The sequence below is a fragment of the Oncorhynchus keta genome, chromosome 35 (assembly GCF_023373465.1).
Source record: "Oncorhynchus keta strain PuntledgeMale-10-30-2019 chromosome 35, Oket_V2, whole genome shotgun sequence".
In the NCBI taxonomy this organism is placed as follows: Eukaryota; Metazoa; Chordata; class Actinopteri; order Salmoniformes; family Salmonidae; genus Oncorhynchus; species Oncorhynchus keta.
Genome location: NC_068455.1, coordinates 26,953,341 through 26,976,671, shown reverse-complemented (window position 1 = coordinate 26,976,671; position 23,331 = coordinate 26,953,341). Strand labels below are relative to the sequence as shown.

General features: G+C 44.3%; 2 protein-coding genes across 5 annotated transcripts; one reads left to right on the top strand and one right to left on the bottom strand.

Annotated features, from left to right (window-relative positions):
* Nucleotides 1-856: 856 nt before the first annotated feature.
* Nucleotides 857-19,808, bottom strand: LOC118368214 (tRNA (adenine(58)-N(1))-methyltransferase catalytic subunit TRMT61A-like). Of its 4 annotated transcripts, none has more exons than XM_035752105.1 (4): nt 19,671-19,808; nt 15,647-16,002; nt 5,957-6,223; nt 857-1,792 (listed from the first exon to the last, which is right to left on the bottom strand). In XM_035752105.1, exons 2-4 carry the CDS (start codon nt 15,975-15,977, stop codon nt 1,500-1,502), a joined length of 891 nt encoding a protein of 296 aa, XP_035607998.1. In that variant the 5' UTR covers nt 15,978-16,002; nt 19,671-19,808; the 3' UTR covers nt 857-1,499. The 4 variants fall into 4 exon arrangements, with proteins under 4 accessions (XP_035607998.1, XP_035607999.1, XP_035607997.1 ...); XM_035752106.1 differs by lacking the exon at nt 19,671-19,808 and adding an exon at nt 18,842-18,980; XM_035752104.2 differs by lacking the exon at nt 19,671-19,808 and adding an exon at nt 16,969-17,385.
* Nucleotides 19,711-23,330, top strand: LOC118368213 (creatine kinase, testis isozyme-like). The gene is made up of 7 exons (XM_035752102.2): nt 19,711-19,903; nt 20,738-20,892; nt 21,028-21,160; nt 21,656-21,827; nt 22,120-22,243; nt 22,400-22,589; nt 22,965-23,330. The coding sequence occupies exons 1-7, from the start codon at nt 19,711-19,713 to the stop codon at nt 23,141-23,143; spliced, it is 1,146 nt and encodes a 381-aa protein (XP_035607995.1). The 3' UTR covers nt 23,144-23,330.
* The last annotated feature ends 1 nt before the right edge of the window (nt 23,331 follows it).

Below are 23,331 nucleotides of genomic sequence, written 5' to 3'. Positions count from 1 at the left end.
GCAGGTGAGACAATGCTCTCATTTGGATTGACAATGATTTATTGTTTAAAAAAACATATGACTGAGCTTAAGAATTTAAGATTTACATAAACAGATTGTCTCTCTCTAGTTAGCAGATTGTGCAGCCAACCTTTCTATATGTTCTTGATTATGCTTAAACACTTGGCAGCCGTTTTTCATAGCGCCCTTCATTTTATCACAGGAGAGTTTTATTACTCATCACTGTATTCTTTACATAAAGGTTGAGTGGACCTCTTTGAAGTTATGTAGATCACATCACTATCTTTTTGTTTCAAAGTCTTGCTCCACAACTTCCGATTAACCTAACATCACTGTTAAGATTTAAAATGTCAAGTTACCAAACCCGTTCAAAGGGTTGGTTAACTCCAGAGACACCTTTGGTGTCTAGATGAGTTAGGCAAATCAGACTTCAATTTCCTGGAATGATCTACAATACAAATATTGCCTCTAGGGCATTTCAGGTTGTTTGGGGACCTTTTTACAGAAGAATGTATTTTTTATGATTGTGTTTTGCTTTTCGTGTATAATAACATGTCTTTTGTATATATGAATGTGTAGTTTAATGTTTGTGTATTGTGGCGCTATACTGGGCTAATATGGAAAAGAGACCTTGGTTTCAGCATTAAAAATAAAAGGTTCAATAAAAAATATCCCACCAATCAAAGAGTGAGGTTTACAGTCTCTCACAAAGAGAAAGAGCAGTGGAGAACATCTCCTCCTCCCAGCCTAGAACGGCTGCCATTTCTCTGCCTTTTTTGGTCTGGAGCCACCGGCCATCCAGCAATGACGATAATAGCAGACCATAGTTAAAGAAAACGTCACAAGCAGAGGGCAGTAGGAAGAACGGTAAGGTGTTTATTTAGCCTTGTTACAGCATCCCCCTCAGCTGAGACAAAACACAATTTCTCCCACCATTCTACAAATGTAAAAATTGCAACAAAAAACTGTCCCAGAGAGAGAGAGATAAACTGGGTAACAATGGGGGATAAGATACTATTATTTCAATCCTGAATGATGCAAGAACATATCAGTAGCGTGATTAGAGCGATTGTACGTGACAGACTAAGAGCGAACCTCTCAGACAGCTCTTCACAGCCCTGTGTAGAGACCCTCAGCAATCAGCAGCCTATTTATAGAAGCCCGCTCTTCCTCCCTCTGTTAAAGTGTGTTAGAGACGTGTGGGTTTGTGTGTATACATTCATCAAAGTCTACGAAAGACACTGGAAATAGCCTAAAACGGCAGCAATTTCTCAATCATGTCTCTCTCCAAAAGGATGTCAGCTGTCGACTGAAATGTAGAGTTTTAGCTGAGCAGCGGAAAGGAAGGTAAAGTACAGTATATCAGTCTGAGCAGGTTTTCCACCCGTGTCAGGTTAGGTCTCAAGTCATCAGCACTGCATTTAGACCTTGTGTAGTTCCCCAGCCATAGTCTCCTAGACAACAGTCTCTGCCCACTCCAACCTCCAGCAGTCAGTCCTCTACACAGAGGGTTTGGTGGCGAAGGTAAGGTAGCCAGTGTGCCCTGCCATGTCCCTGGGCGGAGTGGTTGTCTTACAGAGAACAGAAGCATTGCTAGGGACTCGGGTGTCAGTCGGGGTCTCCAAGGGCTGGTCGGACCCAAAGTCCGGCAAGGGGAGTGTGATTGAGCGCACGTCATGCACCCGTAACAGAACCTCTAGAGTGCTGATCTCCTGGAAACCCTCATCAGCCAGCGCCTCAACAGTCTTCTGCACCTGCTCAATACACGGGGAGAAGGAGCACACACGACCCCCTGCAGAGAGAGAGCGGTGGGGACAGAAGGAGATGACATGATAGAGAAAGGGGTGGGGACAGAGAGAGGACAAATAAGCAGAGAAAAGGAGAGCCAGTTATTGAGTCAGTTATTCTGTTTTAATCTCACACACTTTACTTTTGGCAGTATCTATGTAAACTTCCAAAGTTTGGTTTATTCATCCCTAATGGAGATTTTGGACACTCATCTAGCCACCTTTAAGAGGCATATTGTGATTCACAAGACAGACTCGGCTGGTGTATTGGATTCCAATGCTGACATCAAACACGTCAAGAGATTTACAAAGCCAAAGATTTTTAGATATCCACAACAATTAAATATTGGCCTAATCATAAACATCTTATTGTTCTTGTGTGTTATGTTGAACACAGAAGAAGCAAGTCAACCATTTTAAAAGCAAGGAGTAAAATGCTATACACATGATCCGTGTTTAGTTTACACATCTGAGATAGCCTTGCATTCATTCTGACCAAGGCTGGCTAGCCTCAGATGTTTTGACGAGCTAGTTGTCGAATGCCTTGAACAATGGCTCTCACACACTTTCTGGATTTGTGTTGTCGACAACCTGGTCACCACTAGCTCCACCTCTTCTGCTTCTCTCAATCAACCACTGGTCAACAAGGGTCATCACCATAGCAACATACAAATAATTTCAAAGTGCATTTAAATAAGAGAAAATAAATTCTATATCTATTTTTTTACATTATATTTTATCTCATAAAAGTCTTCAAGGAAGGGTAGGCCAGCCGATAAAGATGAGTCAATGGTGCAATATGCAGAAATTGCCCCACCAATTCCTGGTTGCTAAAATTATAACAGTTCACCTAATTTCAGTTTATGTGACAAAATAAGCACCCAGGATGTAGAGAATCATTGTACCATCTAAACCGCGGTGAAATATATTTTCAATAACAAACCTTTTATTTTCAGCTGGTGTACAAAATCAAAAGTAAAAGAAGTACAAACTAAAGTTAGGAATGGGAAACATAGAAATGGCGCACAAAAAAAACAAATGTACTGCTTAGACTTTTCAGCTTTAAGGCCTGCTTTAAAAGCCCCAACAGTCTAAGCAGTCCTGAGACTGTCAGGAATTGTCAAGTGCCCTCATCATTAAACAGGGATGTTCTGTGTGGCCAGGCCTAATAAGGATAACAGAGGGTTGTGTAAGGACAGATGGAGTAAAGCAGTTGGAGCAGGACTAGGACAGGTGGAGTGGGAGAGAGGGACAGCCCTGCCACTCATTAGTGTAGTTTAACAGGATCACAGCAGATCCACTTAACCCAGGATCACTAGAATTGTCTCCTCCTCCTGCTCTCTAGTCTACCACCACCACCTCCTCCTCTCTGGCCAAAATCTGGACGTGCAACACTCAGGCTCCAGGGAGGAGATTGTGTTTGTGCGCATGTTTTGCTTCTATGGTGACAAGAAATCAGTCACAGGACCAGTGTTGTAATACACAGATCTGAAAGATGAAGCAGAATGCAATACGAGTGGGTAGAATCACAAACACACAAGACTATGCATGCGTTTCCACTGGGCTAAAGTATCCAGAGAAACAGCCTACACACATCATTAAATATCTTCAAGAACCTTGACAGACTTGAGGAAAGAATGTTGTCTAAATCACACATCTATTACACAAGCCAAAATCAAAGAATTTATCGTTAAATCTACAAAGTGAGGTGGCTTTTTAGCCTAACGAGTCCAGCAAGCAACACGTGCAGACATTTACTAGTATGTGCCAAGTACACACACACACACAAAGTTGAAGTAAAGTAAGATATGCCTTACTAGACAAGACCTTTGAAAAACTAGTGGCCGCGTCTGAATACCTGTACTTGCATTACAAATAGCAGGCATTTTGGATATGCAAAAAAATAAATGTTTATGGTATGTGAAATTCTGAAACTGTAGTATTCTTTAAATGCCAGGATGTCATACTGCACACTATTGAGGAAGAGAACGAGACCCATGTGTGTCTGACACCAGCTGAGGGGTTACACTGTACTAAAAATCAACGAATGGCGGGAATCAACGCAATTGTGCATTAAAATCCAAACCGGCTGCACGCGCCATCGTGCATACATTTCTTTTGTCCCCCTACACCAAACGCGATCACAACACGCAGGTTAAAATATCAAAACAAACTCTGAACCATTTATATTAATTTGGGGACAGGTCGAAAAGCATGAAACATTTATGTCAATTTAGCTAGTTAGCTTGCACTTGCTAGCTAATTTGTCCTATTTAGTTAGCTTGCTGGTGCTAGTTAATTTGTCCTGCGTTATAAACATTAGGTTGTTTAGGTCTTCTACTCCGACAATTAATCCACACATAAAACGGTCAACCAAATTGTTTCTAGTCATCTCTCCTTCCAGGCTTTTTCGATCTTTGACCTTATATTGTGATTGGCATCTAAACTTTCATAGTATTACCACGACACCGGCAACACAGTTCGTCTTTCCATCACCCACGCGAGTAAAACCAATGAAGAGATGCCACGTGGGTACCTGCTTCTATAAACCAATGAGGAGATGGGAGAGGCAGGACAGGCAGCGCGATATGCGTCAGGAATAGAAAGGACTTCTATTTTAGCCCTTGGCATCGCAGATGCTCGTTGACGCGCGCGAGCAGTGTGGGTGCAATAATTGAGTAACAGATTTCTAAATGTATTTTGCGTCGCTCGCGTCGTGTAGTCAGGGTATAAGATGACGTACTCTCAGAAGGCTGAGCCTAGTATGCTGATATTCCTTTCTTACTGCATTCGATTTCACTAAACAGTACGTTCTAAATGGTATGTAGTACAATTAGTACAGTACTTAAACTGCGTAAGTAATAGACAAGCCAGATTTCAGACACAGCCAATGTCTAGTGTTAAGACGTTCCATTGACAAATAGGAGCAGCACTTCTCTCTGGAAAGCTCAAAACACAGCCCCAATCGGCCCCATGTCTTTGGCAAACAGAGGGGGTGTGTGGGGGGCATGAGGGTTTGTGCCAGGATCTAGGGTCCTCTGAGCACAGCTTCTCTAAATAAAAGGTGCAGGCCACTGGCCAAATAATGAAAAGAATGAGAGAAAAAAAGGCAGCCATTTCCTCTGCTCCATGCTCCACATTCTTCCTCTTACCCTGGTTCCCAGATACTACAGACCAAATCTAAAGCAGGGAAAGGAAAATGCACGGAAATCTCCTTTATTAGTGGTTACACAAGGACTGTACAGGAAGGAGCATGTGAAGCTCACAAGGGCGGTATAATTGACAGGTCAAATGCTAGATGCCCTTGGCTGAAGCATGGAGAGAGACGGCTCCAGTGTCCAGTCCTCTAGAGGAGTGTGAGAGACTGGGACTACAGTGTCTCAGCCCTGAAGAGAGGGAACAAAATTGTGCCTTGCCTAAAGGAGACTCACACTACCTCCCTGCAGCACATAACCCTGTATGGTCATGAGAGTGATCCTACATCCAGATATCTGTCTGTTTGCTTGTGGCTCTGTGTGTAAGGGGGAGTCAGATAGCTAGAGAGAGGAAAACGCAGACATGAAAACCATAGAAGGGAGGAGTGAACAGTCTACCACGGGAGAGAAGGTAGGAAAGGGTGCTGGAGTCTCTCTGCACCGTTACTAGTCCATGTCCCACATTCCATCTGTTTATGCACCATGGGATTATACAAATATTTTATAAAGCTGTTTATAAACCAGTGATCCTAAGTAAGTAACTGTACTAGCCTAGGGCACTATGTGAATACTTCATAACCTTGTGATGTATTCTACCCATGTCCCACCTTTAGCCTATACAGTCACGCACACACACATACTGACCACCCCACAAAGCTGCCAACTTGCCCAGGCTTGTCCCCACTGTACATGGGTCCTGATCTCTATGGAGACCACTGCATGCTCTTTAGTCAGGTCACGTTATTCTGCATCCATGTGACAAGGAAGTAACAGAGAGGAACAAGCATGAGCTGAGCCAAGGGCACATTTAATGAGAGCTCTGCTGACCCGGATCAATATCCAATATGGCACTGACTGTACTACATTGCACAGCCAGAGAACAAAGGCTGGCTGGGATTCATGAGTGGACAAGCCAAAGTCATGTTCTCTGGAATTAGTTCCTGGCTGCTTCTACACACGCACACCCCTTCTTACCCTGCCTCTTCATGGCATTCTTGGCATGTTTGATGGCCTCCCAGGGGGAGGGGATGTCCAGGAAGACAGCGTCTGCAACCCCCGTCACTCCAAAGCCCTCCTTGCAGACGTCCTGGTTGCGGACGGTGACCAGGTGGCCTACGCGGTGCTCCCTGAACTCCTCAGCCGCCTTCTCAGCACGCTGCTGGTGGAACTCCACAGTGTGTAGATGACCAGTAGGAGCGATGGTGCGCAGGATGGCGTGGGACAGAGAGCCGCTGCCCGTGCCTACAAACAAAACATACAGGGAATGGGTTATAAGACGAGTAGCAGTGGTGGGGTCATGAATCAGGGTTTCCCAAACTCAGTCCTGCCTGCCCCCCCCAGTGCACGTTTTGGTTTTTGCCCTAGCACACAGCTGATTCAAATTACCAACTCATCATCAAGTTTTGATTATTTGAATCTGCTTTGTAGTGCTAGGGCAAAAGGTCAGGACTGAGTTTGGGAAATCCTGTTATAGATGACTGGGGCGTTCACAACAACTGAGAGAAATGTAGAAAACAGATCAATACAGAAGTGCTTCCATTTTCATGTCATTATACTCAATCAACGTGTCTGATGTACAGTAGTACAGTTGTGCAAGCATCAAAAGTGTAATCAAACCTTGGAGTGTCATAACCACAACAACTGCAGTTGTGTCTGATCGCATCTGAAGTGATCATGTGACAAGGAAGGGGAACATGGCGATGGGCTACAGTGCTCCTGAAATTGCGTCACTGCTGCTTTTGTTCTCATGGCAACAATGGGGGCAATGTTTACCCCACAGCGGTACATTGACTTGCTAACGCCACAGCAGTCGACTAACCGGATGACTGACAGAGCCAGGGGCACAGCAGAGGGGCTGAGAGCTGTACTACTGAGTCTCTCTTGGACCTTCAACTGGATCACAAGTGTTTGGTCTAAACAACAACTGTATATGAAGGGTCTGAAGGAAAGGATACTACGATGATGCTGTGTGTGGGTAGTGCTGCATGGTAAACCATTTCCAAGGCTTTGTATACTGAACAAAAATATAAAACACACAACAATTTCAAAAGATTTTACTGAGTTACAGTTCATATAAGGAAATCAGTCAATTGAAATAAATTCATTAGTCTATGGATTTCACATGACTGGGAATAAAGATATGCATCTGTTGGTCAGAAACACTTTTCTCTTTTTTTTAAGTAGGGGTGTGGATCAGAAAACCAGTCAGTGCCTGGTTCGACCACCATTTGCCTCATGCAGCCCAACATCTCATTCGTATAGAGTTGATCAGGCTGTTGATTGTGGCCAGTGGAATGTTGTCCCACTCCTCTTCAATGTCTAGGGAAGTTGCTGGATATTGGTGGAAACTGGAACACACTGTCATACACGATAATCAGAGCGTTCCAAACTTGCTCAATTGGTGACATGCCTGGTGAGCATGTAGGCCATGAAAGAACTGGGATATTTTCAGCTTCCAGGAATTGTGTACATATCTGTGCATTATCATGCTGAAACATGAGGTGATGGAGGTGGATGAATGACAACAATAAGCCTCAGGATCTTGTCACATATCTATGTGCATTCAAATTGCCATTGATAAAAAATGTATTTGATGTCCGTAGTTTACAGTGCATTCAGAAAGTATTCAGATGCCTTGAATTTTTTGTTAATTTTGTTAAGTTACAGCCTTATTCTAAAATGTATTCCCTCATTAATGTACACACAATACCCCATAATGACAAAGTGAAAACAGGTTTAGGCATTTTTGCAAATTTATAAAAAATATATTTCCATAAGTATTCAGACTCTTTGCTATGAGACTCGAAATTTAGCTCAGGTGCATCCTGTTTCCATTGATCATCCTTGAGATGTTTCTACAACTTGATTGAAGTCCACCTGTGGTAAATTCAATTGATTGGACATGATTTGGAAAGGCACACACCTGTCTATATGTAAATGTCCCACAGTTGACAGTGCATATCAGAGCAAAAACCAAGCCATGAGGTCAAAGGAATTGTCCATAGAGCTTCGAGACAGGATTGTGTCGAGGCACAGATCTGGGGAAGGGTACCAAATACTGTCTACAGAATTGATTATTCGACCATGCTGGTCATTTATGAACATTTGAACATCTTGGCCATGTTCTGTTATAATCTCCACCCGGCACAGCCAGAAGAGGACTGGCCACCCCACATAGCCTGGTTCCTCTCTAGGTTTCTTCCTAGGTTTTGGCCTTTCTCGGAAGCTTTTCCTAGCCATCGTGCTTCTACACCTGCATTGCTTGCTGTTTGGGGTTTTAGGCTGGGTTTCTGTACAGCACTTTGAGATATCAGCTGATGTACGAAGGGCTATATAAATACATTTGATTTGAAGGTCACCAAGAACACAGTGGCCTCCATCATTCTTAAATTGAAGAAATTTGGAACCTCCAAGACTCTTGAGCTGGCCACCCGACCAAACTGAGCATTCTGGGGAGAACGGCGGCAAGGTAGCCGAGTGGTTAGAGCATTGGACTAGTAACCGAAAGGTTGCAAGTTCAAATCCCCGAGCTGACAAGGTACAAAATATGTCGTTCTGCTCCTGAACAGGCAGTTAACCCACTGTTCCAAGGCCGTCATTGAAAATAAGAATTTGTTCTTAACTGACTTGCCTAGTAAAATAAAGGTAAAATAAAACAGCCTTGTTCAGGGAGGTGACCAAGAACCCAATGGTCACTGACAGAGCTTCAGAGTTCCTCTGTGGAAATGGGAGAACCTTCCAGAAGGACAACCATCTCTGCAGCACTCCACCAATTAGGCCTTTATGGTAGAGTGGCCAGACGGAAGCCAATCCTCAGTAAAAGGCACATGACAGCCCGCTTAGAGTTTGCCAAAAGGCACCTAAAGGAAACTCAGACCATGAGAAACAAGATTCTTTGGTCTGATGAAACCAAGATGGAACTCTTTGGCCTGAAAGCCAAGCATCACTTCTGGAAAGAAACTTGCCACCATCCATGGCAGCATCATGCTGTGGAGATGTTTTCGGCAGCAGGGACTGGGAGACTCGTCAGGATCGAGGGAAAGATGAAAAGAGCAAAGTACAGAGAGATCCTTGTGAAAACCTGCTCCAGAGCACTCAGGACCTCAGACAGGGGTTCACCTTCCAATAGGACAACAACCCTAAGCACACAACCAAGAAACTGCAGGAGTGGCTTCGGGACAAGTCTCTGAATGTCCTTGGAGTAGCCCAGCCAGAGCCCAGACTTGAACCCGATCAAACATCTCTGGAGAGACCTGAAAATAGCTGTGCAGCAACACTCCCCATCCAACCTAACAGAGCTTGAGAGGATCTGCAGAGAAGAATGGGAGAAACTCCCCAAATACTGATGTGCTAAGCTTGTAGCGTCATACCCAAGAAGACGAGGCTGTAATCGCTGCCAAAGGTGCTTTAACAAAGTAATGCAACAACAAAATAAAAAAAACAACTAGTTTTGCTTTGTCATTATGGGGTATTGTGTGTAGTTTGATAAGGGGGAAAAAATTGCATTAATTTTAGAATAAGGCTGCAACATAAAATGTGTCAAGGGGTCTGAATACTTTCCAAAGGCACTGTGTGCCTGCCAATACCATAAACCCACCATGGGGCACTCAGTTCAAAATGTAAAAGGACATTGGTGGCAGCGTATGGTAAAGAAATTAACATTCAATTATGTGGCAACTGCTCCGGTGGACATTCCTTCAATCAGCATGCTAATTGCACACTCTCTCAAAACATGAGACATCTGTGGCTTGTGTTGTGTGACAAAACTGCACATTTTAGTGGCCTTTTATTGTCCCAAGCACAAGGTTCACCTGTGTAATGATCAGCTTCTTGATATGCCACACCTGTCAGGTGGATGGATTATCTTGGCAAAGGAGAAATGCTCACTAACAGGGATGTAAACAAATTTGTGCACAAAATTTGAGAGAAATAAGCTTTTCTTCCATATGGAACATTTTATTTCAGCTCGTGAAACCAACGCTTTATGTGAGAGAGCTTCTGGTCAGCGGGGTGGTGGCACCGGGATCCTCATCTCTCCCAAGTGGTCTTTCTCTCTTTCTCCCCTTACCCATCTGTCTATCGCCTCCTTTGAATTCCATGCTGTCACAGTTACCAGCCCTTTCAAGCTTAACATCCTTATCATTTATCGCCCTCCAGGTTCCCTTGGAGAGTTCATCAATGAGCTTGATGCCTTGATAAGCTCCTTTCCTGAGGACGGCTCACCTCTCACAGTTCTGGGCGACTTTAACCTCCCCACGTCTACCTTTGACTCATTCCTCTCTGCCTCCTTCTTTCCACTCCTCTCCTCTTTTGACCTCACCCTCTCACCTTCCCCCTACTCACAAGGCAGGCAATACGCTTGACCTCATCTTTACTAGATGCTGTTCTTCCACTAACCTCATTGCAACTCCCCTCCAAGTCTCCGACCACTACCTTGTATCCTTTTCCCTCTCGCTCTCATCCAACACTTCCCACACTGCCCCTACTCGGATGGTATCGCGCCGTCCCAACCTTCGCTCTCTCTCCCCGCTACTCTCTCCTCTTCCATCCTATCATCTCTTCCCTCTGCTCAAACCTTCTCCAACCTATCTCCTGATTCTGCCTCCTCAACCCTCCTCTCCTCCCTTCCTGCATCCTTTGACTCTCTATGTCCCCTATCCTCCAGGCCGGCTCGGTCCTCCCCTCCTGCTCCGTGGCTCGACGACTCATTGCGAGCTCACAGAACAGGGCTCCGGGCAGCCGAGCGGAAATGGAGGAAAACTCGCCTCCCTGCGGACCTGGCATCCTTTCACTCCCTCCTCTCTACATTTTCCTCCTCTGTCTCTGCTGCTAAAGCCACTTTCTACCATTCTAAATTCCAAGCATCTGCCTCTAACCCTAGGAAGCTCTTTGCCACCTTCTCCTCCCTCCTGAATCCCCCCTCCTCCCTCTCTGCAGATGACTTCGTCAACCATTTTGAAAAGAAGGTCGACGACATCCGATCCTCGTTTGCTAAGTCAAACGACACCGCTGGTTCTGCTCACACTGCCCTACCCTATGCTCTGACCTCTTTCTCCCTCTCTCTCCAGATGAAATCTCGCGTCTTGTGACGGCCGGCCGCCCAACAACCTGCCCGCTTGACCCTATCCCCTCCTCTCTTCTCCAGACCATTTCCGGAGACCTTCTCCCTTACCTCACCTCGCTCATCAACTCATCCCTGACCGCTGGCTACGTCCCTTCCGTCTTCAAGAGAGCGAGAGTTGCACCCCTTCTGAAAAAACCTACACTCGATCCCTCCGATGTCAACAACTACAGACCAGTATCCCTTCTCTCTTTTCTCTCCAAAACTCTTGAACGTGCCGTCCTTGGCCAGCTCTACCGCTATCTCTCTCAGAATGACCTTCTTGATCCTAATCAGTCAGGTTTCAAGACTAGTCATTCAACTGAGACTGCTCTTCTCTGTATCACGGAGGCGCTCCGCACTGCTAAAGCTAACTCTCTCTCCTCTGCTCTCATCCTTCTAGACCTATCGGCTGCCTTCGATACTGTGAACCATCAGATCCTCCTCTCCACCCTCTCCGAGTTGGGCATCTCCGGCGCGGCCCACGCTTGGATTGCGTCCTACCTGACAGGTCGCTCCTACCAGGTGGCGTGGCGAGAATCTGTCTCCTCACCACGCGCTCTCACCACTGGTGTCCCCCAGGGCTCTGTTCTAGGCCCTCTCTTATTCTCGCTATACACCAAGTCACTTGGCTCTGTCATAACCTCATATGGTCTCTCCTATCATTGCTATGCAGACGACACACAATTAATCTTCTCCTTTCCCCCTTCTGATGACCAGGTGGCGAATCGCATCTCTGGCAGACATATCAGTGTGGATGACGGATCACCACCTCAAGCTGAACCTCAGCAAGACGGAGCTCCTCTTCCTCCCGGGGAAGGACTGCCCGTTTCATGATCTCGCCATCACGGTTGACAACTCCATTGTGTCCTCCTCCCAGAGCGCTAAGAACCTTGGCGTGATCCTGGACAACACCCTGTCGTTCTCAACTAACATCAAGGCGGTGTCCCGTTCCTGTAGATTCATGCTCTACAACATCCGCAGAGTACGACCCTGCCTCACACAGGAAGCGGCGCAGGTCCTAATCCAGGCACTTGTCATCTCCCGTCTTGATTACTGCAACTCGCTGTTGGCTGGGCTCCCTGCCTGTGCCATTAAACCCCTACAACTCATCCAGAACGCCGCAGCCCGTCTGGTGTTCAACCTTCCCAAGTTCTCTCACGTCACCCCGCTCCTCCGCTCTCTCCACTGGCTTCCAGTTGAAGCTCGCATCCGCTACAAGACCATGGTGCTTGCCTACGGAGCTGTGAGGGGAACGGCACCTCAGTACCTCCAGGCTCTGATCAGGCCCTACACCCAAACAAGGGCACTGCGTTCATCCACCTCTGGCCTGCTCGCCTCCCTACCACTGAGGAAGTACAGTTCCCGCTCAGCCCAGTCAAAACTGTTTGCTGCTCTGGCCCCCCAATGGTGGAACAAACTCCCTCACGACGCCAGGACAGCGGAGTCAATCACCACCTTCCGGAGACACCTGAAACCCCACCTCTTCAAGGAATACCTAGGATAGGGTAAGTAATACTTCTCACCCCCCTAAAAAGATTTAGATGCACTATTGTAAAGTGGCTGTTCCACTGGATGTCATAAGGTGTATGCACCAATTTGTAAGTCGCTCTGGATAAGAGCGTCTGCTAAATGACTTAAATGTAATGTAAATGTAAATGTAATGTGCTGTGTTTATATTTTTGTTCAGTGTAGTTTACTGCCTAATTTCATTCACAACTATGCTCAAATCCTAGTCAAGTGTGTGTGTGTGATGTTGTACTATGACAATTCTTACGCACTAAGGTGCTTCAAATCGCAAATATCTAAAACATCTAGTCACCTTCCATGGTACTACCAAGCAGAAACATTCCTCACAAAGTACATGTGAAGGCCTACTTGTTCTGCAAATTGTAGCATGGCATGCACTGAGGACATGCCATTTCCATCTTCCACTGGTTACAAGTACTTATTCAGAATCTGAGAGTGGCCTTGTTAATTTAATAAGCCTGCCATGTGAAAGCCAGAGACAAAGACTGAATGAGAGCGAAAGAGGTCAAGACCGAGGGATAGAGCACCATCTGTGAGTATGGTTTGCTGATGTGTGAAATTGACTGTCCAGGCACTTGTCATCTCCCGTCTTGACTACTGAAACTCGCTGTTGACTGGGCTCCCTGCTTGTGCCATCAACCCCCTGCAACTTATCCAGAACGCAGAACCCATGTCACCCCGCTCCTATGCACACTCCACTGGCTTCCAGTCAAAGCTCGCATCCACTACAAGACCATGGTGCTTACCTACGGAGCAGCAAGAGGAACTGCCCCTCCTTACCTTCAGGCTATGGTCAAACCCTACACCCCAACCCGAGCACTCCGTTCTGCCACCGCTGGTCTCTTGGCCCTCATACCTCTATGGGAGGGCAGCTCCTACTCAGCTCAGTCCAAGCTTTTCTCTGTCCTGGCACCACAATGGTGGAACCAGCTTCCCCCTGAAGCTAGGACAGCAGAGTCCCTCTGCCCATCTTCCGAAAGCACCTGAAACCCAACCTCTTCACAGAGCATCTTAAATAATCACCACACCCTTCTAGCTCTGACTTTGCTGATAGCTACTTTATTGAGAAAAAAATGTACTTACTATGCCTGTGATGTGGGTGTCCCACCTAGATATCTTAAGATGAATGCACAAAGTCACTCTGAATAAGAGCGTCTGCTAAATAACGAAAATGTAAATGAAGAGACATTGCACATTTCTGCTGCCTGCGGAGGATGAGCGGCAGGACAAGAGCCCAAAGTCTCTCCCCATCTCACAAAATGGCCATTAGCACTGGCACTCAGCCCATCACGAGGGTGCCACCTGATTGGATAACAAGGCAGTCGCATTTGGCATGTTCTTCAGAGGCTCTGAGCAGTGAGAACCCATTAGCTTTCCCATAAAGCCAGCGTTGATGAAAACAGCCCTGACCTGGGACTCCTATCAAAAGTTCTAATCTATTCCTGGCAGCAGGATGGAGCCTGGTCAGCGAAGAAATTAAACAATGACATGTGAAGGAGCAGAACATGAGACCTTCTGCTAGGGTTGGGGCTAGAATGGCGACCTTCAGCACAATCTAGATGATTCATCTATGTGACTGTGCATTTCCCCTACAACACATGGTGTGCTCAGAACAGCCAACTGATAAATCACTGCCTGTTTACATAGCTCATTCAAAGTCACTCAGGACACAAAATATAAGTCACCCCTGAGATTGGACAAGTAATCGCTTAGATAGGCTTATTGTCGTCATCCAGTGTTCATGTATTAGCAGGTAATAAAGTAGATTTTTACATATAATCAGTTGATAAGCTTCCAGTCTTGTCAGCCATTATAATCAACATTTAGGAATAACATCTGACCAGAAATCCAATAAGTATTTATTTTCTACAGAGTGAAACATGGTTTCAATGTCAATTTTTTTTTTTTTTTTAAATCTAATGAGAGGGCAGGTGATACTCAGGTTGGTAAATTAGGGATTTTTCATCACTCAAATTAGGCTACATTATATTACACAAGTTCAAAACCAACCAACAAAAATGACTCAGCATGCAATGGTGCATTGTAGTAATGCCTTAGCTTTTTGCTCCCTGTGTATGTGTTTGGGAACCAGACCTTTTTCAAAGCAAAGTAAACACCCACATGAAGAGGCTAATAAATGTGACAACACTGCAGACATGTTGCAGCTCCCCATTATGTCAGGTGCTGACCAAGCAGTTTTGTTCATCGATACGCCATCTGGGAATTCGCACAAGTTTACTGGTGTTCCATCTATAACCCGTGAATCGGGAAGGAAGGAACAGCACAGCAGTTAAACATGATGAAGCACTGCAGCAAAAGCAGCCACCTGCCCCCAGACCCTCCAAGCCAGACACGTACACAGCCCAGGCTGCGTCAACATCCATTAACCACCCACACACAATCACTTTACTTCTGCATTGAATTCAACCAGTTCACCCTCCTTACTTGGGGAATATTTCTAGATGGTACTACTGCGGTGTTCCATCTCAAGTCTAGTTCAGATCAGGTTATTGTCATAAATTACTGACCGCTTAACTGAATAGGTTAATAATGGGATGTAAAACCACAATATTAATTTCTCTCTGCTTTAAAAGAGCATAACTTCAACAGGCCTCAATGTAAATGTGATGCTGTGACCCAATGAAAACAGACATCTTTCATAAACTCTTGATAATCATGACAACTTGGCATACATCACCAAAAGCCAAGTGTGATGTTGTCCCAACCACTTCCCAACCTCGGCTCTTGAGCGGGAGCTTTTACTTACCGACCTCTGTTCGAAGAATAATTGGCCTCACATTTATCCTTTTGTTTTTAAGTGGCTTACCACTAGTCTATGACAAATACTTCCTCCAGATGTTTTCTCATTATCTGTGTCCCTCTCTTACAGGGAACATGTCATATTTCTACTTTATGAGTATGCTAAGCAATTATTTAGTGCAATGGGTGAAGTTATGGAAAGATTCAAATGACTAATGTCCTCAGATGAAGTAGCTTACATAAAGTTGTAAAACAGCTGGTTTTGTCCCTCTCACCTGATTCACAGACAACAGAGCCAGGCTTGAGCTCCAGCATCATGGTGATGTTGGCAATGTCTGTTGTGTAGAGGATCTGGGTGCGGTGGGGCAGGTTGAGGGTCCACAATTCAGGAGTGGGGTGCAGCACATAGACCCAGCCACCTTTGCTGCAGGTGACCTTGGTGCCAAAGCGCTGGCCTATCAGGTCTTTGGAGTGGCGGATGACTCCGTAGCGTGTTTGTGTTTGGGCACCCTGCTGCACCTTGACCGGCATCATTGAGTCATGACCCAGGAAGATAATTGCAACGTCGCCCTCCTGGATGAACTCTGAATACTCTACAAAACTCATGGCCGGCCTTGTTTGACTCCTATCCCTACAAGAGGGAACCAAAGTGAAAAGTTTCAGGTGTTTTCACTGCAAAGAAATTAAGTCAAAAGGAGTGGAAACTAGTGAAGATTTCCCATATGACAACCAGAACATCCTTTTCACAAATTAATACAAATACAAGTTTGATCAATGTATTGGGCTACATTAGCTTATAGTTTAGGTGAAATCAGACCTGCCTCTTCTATGCGAGTTGAAAATGTACTTTTAAATGGACAAATGTGGTCTGTCAAATATGATCCAAACCAACCTCCAAATGGGTTTGTTTACTTTCATATTCATTCAAATGGTCATTTTTACTTTTAGATGTGTGTGTGTGTTGTTAGATACTACTGCACTGTTAGAGCTAGGAACACAAGCATTTCGCTACACCAGCAATAACATCTGCTAAATAGTTTTTTATGTGACCACTGCGACCACATGTGCGTGCACTGTATCGGCGTTTGTTATTTGTTTTGAAAACAAGTATGATTTAATCATTCTAAAATGTTTGTTTATTGTCGAATAAGAACAGTGGAGAGACACTTCAGTGTGACTGGCGGACAATAATATGGAGAAACTAAGTGGAAAGTCGTTTGTGAATTTTTAAATATATAACGTTAGTTATGATACTTTGTTAGCTCGCTCGTAAGTTAACATATCAATCTAGGTAGCTACTGTAGCTAGCTAACGTTAGATAAATGACATTTTAAACCGTTAACTAGCAAACTAAGGTTAGTAAATTTGGCTAACGTTAAACTATCGTTAACTTAGTTGGTTAACTTAACAACAAATATACCTAGCTAATCTTGATTTTGCAAGTCCGATATTCGGCAACTTCACGGTGGAAAACGTATCTCAATGGTTAACTAGCTCGCTACGTTAGCTAGCTACTTATGGAAACACGGTTGGACGCTAAATCTGACCCCATTCGTTATAGTCAATGAACAGTCACGGCGAGCAAACGTTGACATACCTTATCAAATGTAATTAGGTACTTGAAACTATAAAAGCAAAATTGAATTAGATTTTAGAAGTGACTTCTAGCTATGTTGAGAGGTTGATGATCAGTTAAGACTTGCTACTTGCTGTTCAAATGCTGCAGAGCTCACGTGTGGATTTGTCATCAGACTGACCAGACGCGGCTCCTGTTCACAAACATTTAAACTATTCGCTTTCACAGTAATCATGAATCCTGCAACGAATGAGGCAGTTTAGATGATATATAAATCTATGAAAACGCGCAAATGCGGCGCTTTAAATTATTCTCAAACTGAGATGCGCGGGCTCTAGTTGATGACGTATGGCATTTCTTAAAAAGACAGAACATAATCTGCATTATTGCTTAATTATCTGTGACTGCATATTAAACTTTTTACGTCTTTTTTTTATTGGATTTTTTTCGGTGTATGTTTGGTTGTTATGTTTTTGTCTCTTTGGGTTTAGGGGGGGTATATATGTGTAAAAGAAAAAGAAGAAAGGCCGAACAATCAATTTTCTGTAAATCATAATTTTTCACACGATGGTCCTACATTTGTTTATGAATCCCTAGGAATTGCAAACAGTTTTAGCAAAGAACCGTTATTTAGGCCCAGAGTCTGTGTATATATGCGCTCCAGCCGGTATATCTCACTGTTCACCCCCAAAGCCAATTCCTACTTTGGTCGCCTATCCTTCCAGTTCTCTGCTGCCAATGACTGGAACGAACTGCAAAAATCACTGAAGCTGGAGACTCATATCTCCCTCACTAGCTTTAAGCACCAGCTGTCAGAGCAGCTCACAGATCACTGCACCTGTACATAGCCCATCTGTAAACAGCCCATCTACCTCATCCCCATACTGTATTTATTTATTTATCTTGCTTCTTTGCACGCCAGTATCTCTTCTTGCACATTCATCTTCTGCACATCTACCATTCCAGTGTTTAATTGCTATATTGTAATTACTTCGCCACCATAGCCTATTTATTGCCTTAACTCCCTTATCTTACTTCATTTGCACTCACTGTATATAGACTTTTTGTTTTCTTTTTTTCTACTGTATTATTGAGTGTATGTTTTGTTTATTCCATGTGTAACTCTGTGTTGTTGTATGTGTCGAATTGCTATGCTTTATCTTGGCCAGGTCGCAGTTGCAAATGAGAACTTGTTCTCAACTAGCCTACCTGGTTAAATAAAGGTTAAATAAAATTTGACAAAAAAAATATATATATGGCTCTCGTTAGGCCAAAGAAGTTCATATAATTTAACATTGTGGAAAAAATCCCACATTTAAATTCAACTGTTGTTATGTGATATCCGTAGCCAGGCTATACAATAAGAGAAAATGTGTAATTACCAATGATTTATATACACACTAGATTACTTATAACGGGCGTTATATTGAAGCCACCGCACCACCATCTCCGCACTCCTCCTCTACACCGTTGTAAAACATATTTGTTTTTGCCACATGTAATATATTACAGACACCTTAATGCATACTTAAAAATTATATTATATGAGCTAAACATAAAAATAACAAATACAAATATTTTCCTTAGTTTTTAGATTACTAATGTTATTGTCCCCACTATAAAAATAATAAATACTTAAATACGTGTAATTTTGTCAATTTAATTGAAATACTGTAGAATTCCATTCATTCCTATGGAGGCCATTCTGACCATTCTGAAGTGCCAATATGGCCGACCGCTGGCTTCAAAACCTCTCAATGGCCAATACATAGCATCAGCAGCAATCCAGGGTAGATATAGGCTACATCATTAGTAAAGAAAGACCAAAGGAACATGAAAACTGCAATCTCGTATAGCCTAATAATCGACAAATAGATGGACTACAAATACTGACCAATGGGAGCAGAGTTCGCCTACTATAAAGAACCATCTCCAAGAACATTTTCCACGGGAGAGCCAAATAACATCAGTGATTGCTCGCCACGGTCGGAAAAAATAGGTCTCGTTGTGTCTTCACCCTAGTAGTGACCAGCCTCGGCAGCAGGTAGGACCACTATTTCTACTCGTTCAGGATGACATTCATTGATCAGAATGGCATAAGTCGTTTTAACCCCAAATCAGATCATTGTGACTAAGCAAGTACTTGGTTTTTAACAGAGGCGAAATTTTATTGGCTATTTGTGGCCATCCATATTTATTTTTCATATTCCGTGAACATTTCGATAACAATAGACAATGAAAACAATTGTATAACGCCTGTAGCCATGGTCGAGCGCGAGACCCCGTTATTTTGAATATCTTGCTTTAGTCTGTTACAATCTCGCGTAGCCTACCCTACATTTTCTTCTTTCAGGGGCTGAGTGATTTGGTTATGATTTCCAACATGATCACACGCATTTACCACTCCAGTCTAGAGCTCTATAAAATAGTTATTCGGATTGGAATGACGATACTGCGCAATCTTTGGCATTTGACTGGAGTTCCATCACTCCACCTCTCCAGAGGACAAAGCATAATTTTTCCTTTATCAACTGCCTGTCGACATCTGCCTATACTCGTCTGATTGTCGTTCAGTGCGGTGACTGCGGTCGGACATCATTGGTGCGGTCGCTACTTTGCAATGCGCATATTCAGCCTTGCACTCGCACGCACCTGATAAAAACCAAGTATTTGACTGAGTTATGTCGTATGCCTATTTGTAGTATTTTCAAGATCACATTCACCAGTTTTTACGCCACTCCGTGTTGCGTCCAGGGATCAGCCATGCCGTTCGGAAACACCCACAACGCGCTAAAGATGAAGTACGCTTCTAGTGAGGAGTACCCAGATCTCAGCCAGCACAATAATCATATGGCCAAGATCTTGACTCCTGCCATCTACGAGCGTCTGAGGAGCAAACAAACGCCCAGTGGTTTTACATTGGATGATGTCATTCAAACCGGGATTGATAACCCAGGTAAAGACCCAAGCAGCTTTCAACCATTAAGCCATCTGTTCTGCTTCTTAAATGTGTGTTTAGTGAGGGCTTGCCATTTTGTTCTGCATGGTAACCTTGCCGATGGGTGATATAACCCTATGAAAGTATGTCTTCAAGTGGAATGTTGCAGGTATTCCATTGGCCTGCATCAGTACCAAACTCTCAAAGCACAATGTGGCATTTATTTGTTTCAGATAACCTTTTTTATTTCTGCTGTTATCCAGCAGGGGTCAAGCATCACTTAGGAATAATGCTCATTGATCAAGCCTACCATACTAATAACTTAGCAATATGGAAATCATCATAGGTTGTCACTGCAATTAGTGATGATCTGGTGACTCCATATGAACTGAAATAGTATAGCCTAACCATTTTTGAGGGGAAATGAGTAGTGTCCATATGCATTTTTTAAGCATAGCAGGTGGCTTTCCTCTTACCCTGCAGGAATGTGTTTTGTTATTGTTCAGCAATGATAAAATGGTCAAACAGACCATCAAGAGGCTGTCTGTCGCCTGAGGAGTTCCCTGACCTAGGCCAGCACAACAACAATATGGCCAAGGTCTTAACCCAGAACATGTTCACCAAACTCAGAGTCCGTGCCACCTCCAATGGCTTCACCATAGATGGTGTCATTCAGACGGGGGTTGATATTCCTGGTAAAACTAACCCATCCGGAGTCTATCGACTCTGCCTGTATAGAGCTTGATGAAATGCTAACTATTGAGTGAGGTTGTCGCTGTTTAATCTGTCACGCTCTACAATTCGTTTCCTAATTGAATCCATCCCGGATGAATTTTTCTTCCCCCATTCCAGGCCATCCCTTCATCATGACTGTGGGATGTGTGGCTGGAGATGAGGAGACATACGAGGTCTTCAAGGAGCTGCTGGATCCCATCATTGAGGACAGACATGGAGGATACAAGCCTACAGACAAGCACAAGACCGACCTCAACCCAAACAACCTGAAGGTACTGCCCTTTAAATGGGTCCCTGGTTGACAGTGTTTTGAGACTCATGTTCAACAGTGTACACTGCAGGGAAGTTGACCAGTATTGATAAGTCACAGAGAATTCAGAACTCAACTTTGGTGTCTCTTTTCACAGGGTGGAGATGACCTGGACCCCAACTACGTCCTTAGCTCCCGTGTCCGAACAGGAAGGAGCATCCGGGGGTTCTGTCTGCCCCCACACTGCAGCCGTGGAGAGCGAAGGGGCGTTGAGAAAATGTCTGTTGAAGGTACTCACCTAAACCCACCCAAAGGGGGCTGGGGCTCTGAGTGGATGCCATTCTAGAACGATGCCTGGTCCCTGATGCAACATTACTGCATAAAGAGTCCCCTCTAGTGGTGAACTATGTGAATGTATTTCTACATCAGTTACTGACCGGAAAGGATTGCTTTAGACCAGGGGTGTCTGTCATTTTGCCCGGGAGCTGCATTTGGTTATATTTCCCAGCCGTCAACATTTGGAAAAATTGGTCCTCTATCATTTTTGGAATTTGATGCTTCCTGAATGAATGTTTAGCTTCAATTTTGGTGAATATTAGCGAGCTGGACAGTCTCAGACCACTGTCATTTCTATTTGGTTAGTTTTATTCAAACCACCCGTGGGCCAGATTGGACCCCATCGCTAGTTGTATGGTTGTAATGTGATCACCAGATTCGTGAAAGCCATGTAATGGAGTCTCATCCAGTAACCTCAGACAATGTATCTGACATCTGTTCCCCTGCAGCTCTGGACTCCCTGTCCGGTGACCTGAAGGGGAAGTACTACGCCCTGAAAAACATGACAGATGCCGAGCAGCAGCAGCTGATTGATGACCACTTCCTGTTTGATAAGCCAGTGTCTCCTCTGCTGCTGGCCTCTGGCATGGCCCGGGACTGGCCCGATGGCAGGGGGATCTGGTAAGACAGTGATTTCCCATTCCCAAACTTGATGTCCTCAAAGGCATTACAATTTGGTTTTGTTCTTACTCACGGAAGTCATTCTTACTTTCTACCCTGTCCAACCTATTCAAGTAAATGACTGCCAAAAGGGATAGGAAATGTAGTTACCCTCAAACTAGGTGTTCCTAAATCTTTGCTAAGTCGAAGGGAAAAAGTTCATAATAGTTTATATGCTGGCGGTGGCTTCATAAGCCACTGTCCATGACCTTGTCAGAGGACAATAGAACATTTATTTATTCTAATCTTCAAGGCACAATGATACCAAGACCTTCCTGGTTTGGGTCAACGAGGAGGACCACCTGCGTGTCATCTCCATGCAGAAGGGTGGCAACATGAAGGAGGTGTTCAACCGTTTCTGTACTGGCCTCACAAAGGTGAGGGGGAATATCTGAGGAATACATTCATAAGGCTTTGATAATGAAATATGAATCATAATTTGCCATATTCATGTGTGAAAACACGCTGGCAATGATCAATCAATGTTTGTATTCTTTTTCTTCTTAATTTGACCCCCCAAATCTCTTCCTCAGATTGAAACCCTGTTCAAAGATAAGGGCACTTCATTCATGTGGAACGAGCACTTAGGCTACGTGCTCACCTGCCCATCCAACCTGGGAACAGGGCTGCGTGCTGGAGTCCACGTCAAGATCCCCAACATGAGCAAGCACGCCAAATTCGAGGAGGTACTCAAGAGGCTAAGGCTTCAGAAACGTGGAACAGGTACAGAAAATGTTTCATTACTGAACCAGATACCTAATTGTGTTTGCTGTTCTGTTGCTCAGGGTAACTTACAAGCACATTAAGACTGTAAAATGACCAACACTAGCAATAGTTCTATCATTCCTCTAAAAGGACTATTGTAGCTATGTTAAAGGAAGAAATATTCACCCATTTTGAATTATATGTTCTCATATGATGCAAAACTCATCATACCGGCTGTATTTCTGCCTGCTTGCACAGTGATGGCTCCGATACACATGGAAACATGAAATGACCCCAGGAATCGATAGAGCATTGCTCAGATGCACCAAAACGATACAATGTTCAAAATGGGTGAATCTTTCTTCAGTCTCTCTTCTGATGTCTCTATTTCAGGTGGAGTGGACACCGCAGCTGTGGGTGGCACCTTCGACATCTCCAATGCCGATCGCCTGGGCTTCTCCGAGGTGGAGCTGGTGCAGATGGTTGTGGATGGAGTCAAGCTGCTGGTTGAGATGGAGAAGAAGCTGGAGAAAGGCCAGTCTATCGACAACATCATGCCCGCCCAGAAGTGAAAAATCTTGCTTCCCTTTGCCATCTGAATGAATGTGTGACACTATCCCGGAATGCACTTACTCTCTCACAAGGTCCTCTATCATTGTGATACTGGATCTGAAAATAAACTGTTTCAATCCATGTTTCTTCCTTTCCCATCATTGATGAAGTTGCACATCCTCAGATTAGAACTTAAATATGCCACGAG

What these genes read in the sequence shown, in the direction of transcription:
- LOC118368213 (XM_035752102.2), top strand. Translation starts at nt 19,711, where the DNA reads ATGCCGTTCGGAAACACCCACAACGCGCTAAAGATGAAGTACGCTTCT. An exon ending in CCCGATGGCAGGGGGATCTG is followed by an intron (nt 21,828 to 22,119) that starts GTAAGACAGTGA and finishes CTAATCTTCAAG; the next exon opens with GCACAATGATACCAAGACCT. An exon ending in TCTGTACTGGCCTCACAAAG is followed by an intron (nt 22,244 to 22,399) that starts GTGAGGGGGAAT and finishes TCTCTTCCTCAG; the next exon opens with ATTGAAACCCTGTTCAAAGA.
- LOC118368214 (XM_035752105.1), bottom strand. Translation starts at nt 15,977, where the DNA reads ATGAGTTTTGTAGAGTATTCAGAGTTCATCCAGGAGGGCGACGTTGCA. An exon ending in CTCTGTTGTCTGTGAATCAG is followed by an intron (nt 6,224 to 15,646) that starts GTGAGAGGGACA and finishes TTTTGTTTGTAG; the next exon opens with GCACGGGCAGCGGCTCTCTG. An exon ending in GAATGCCATGAAGAGGCAGG is followed by an intron (nt 1,793 to 5,956) that starts GTAAGAAGGGGT and finishes CTCTCTCTGCAG; the next exon opens with GGGGTCGTGTGTGCTCCTTC.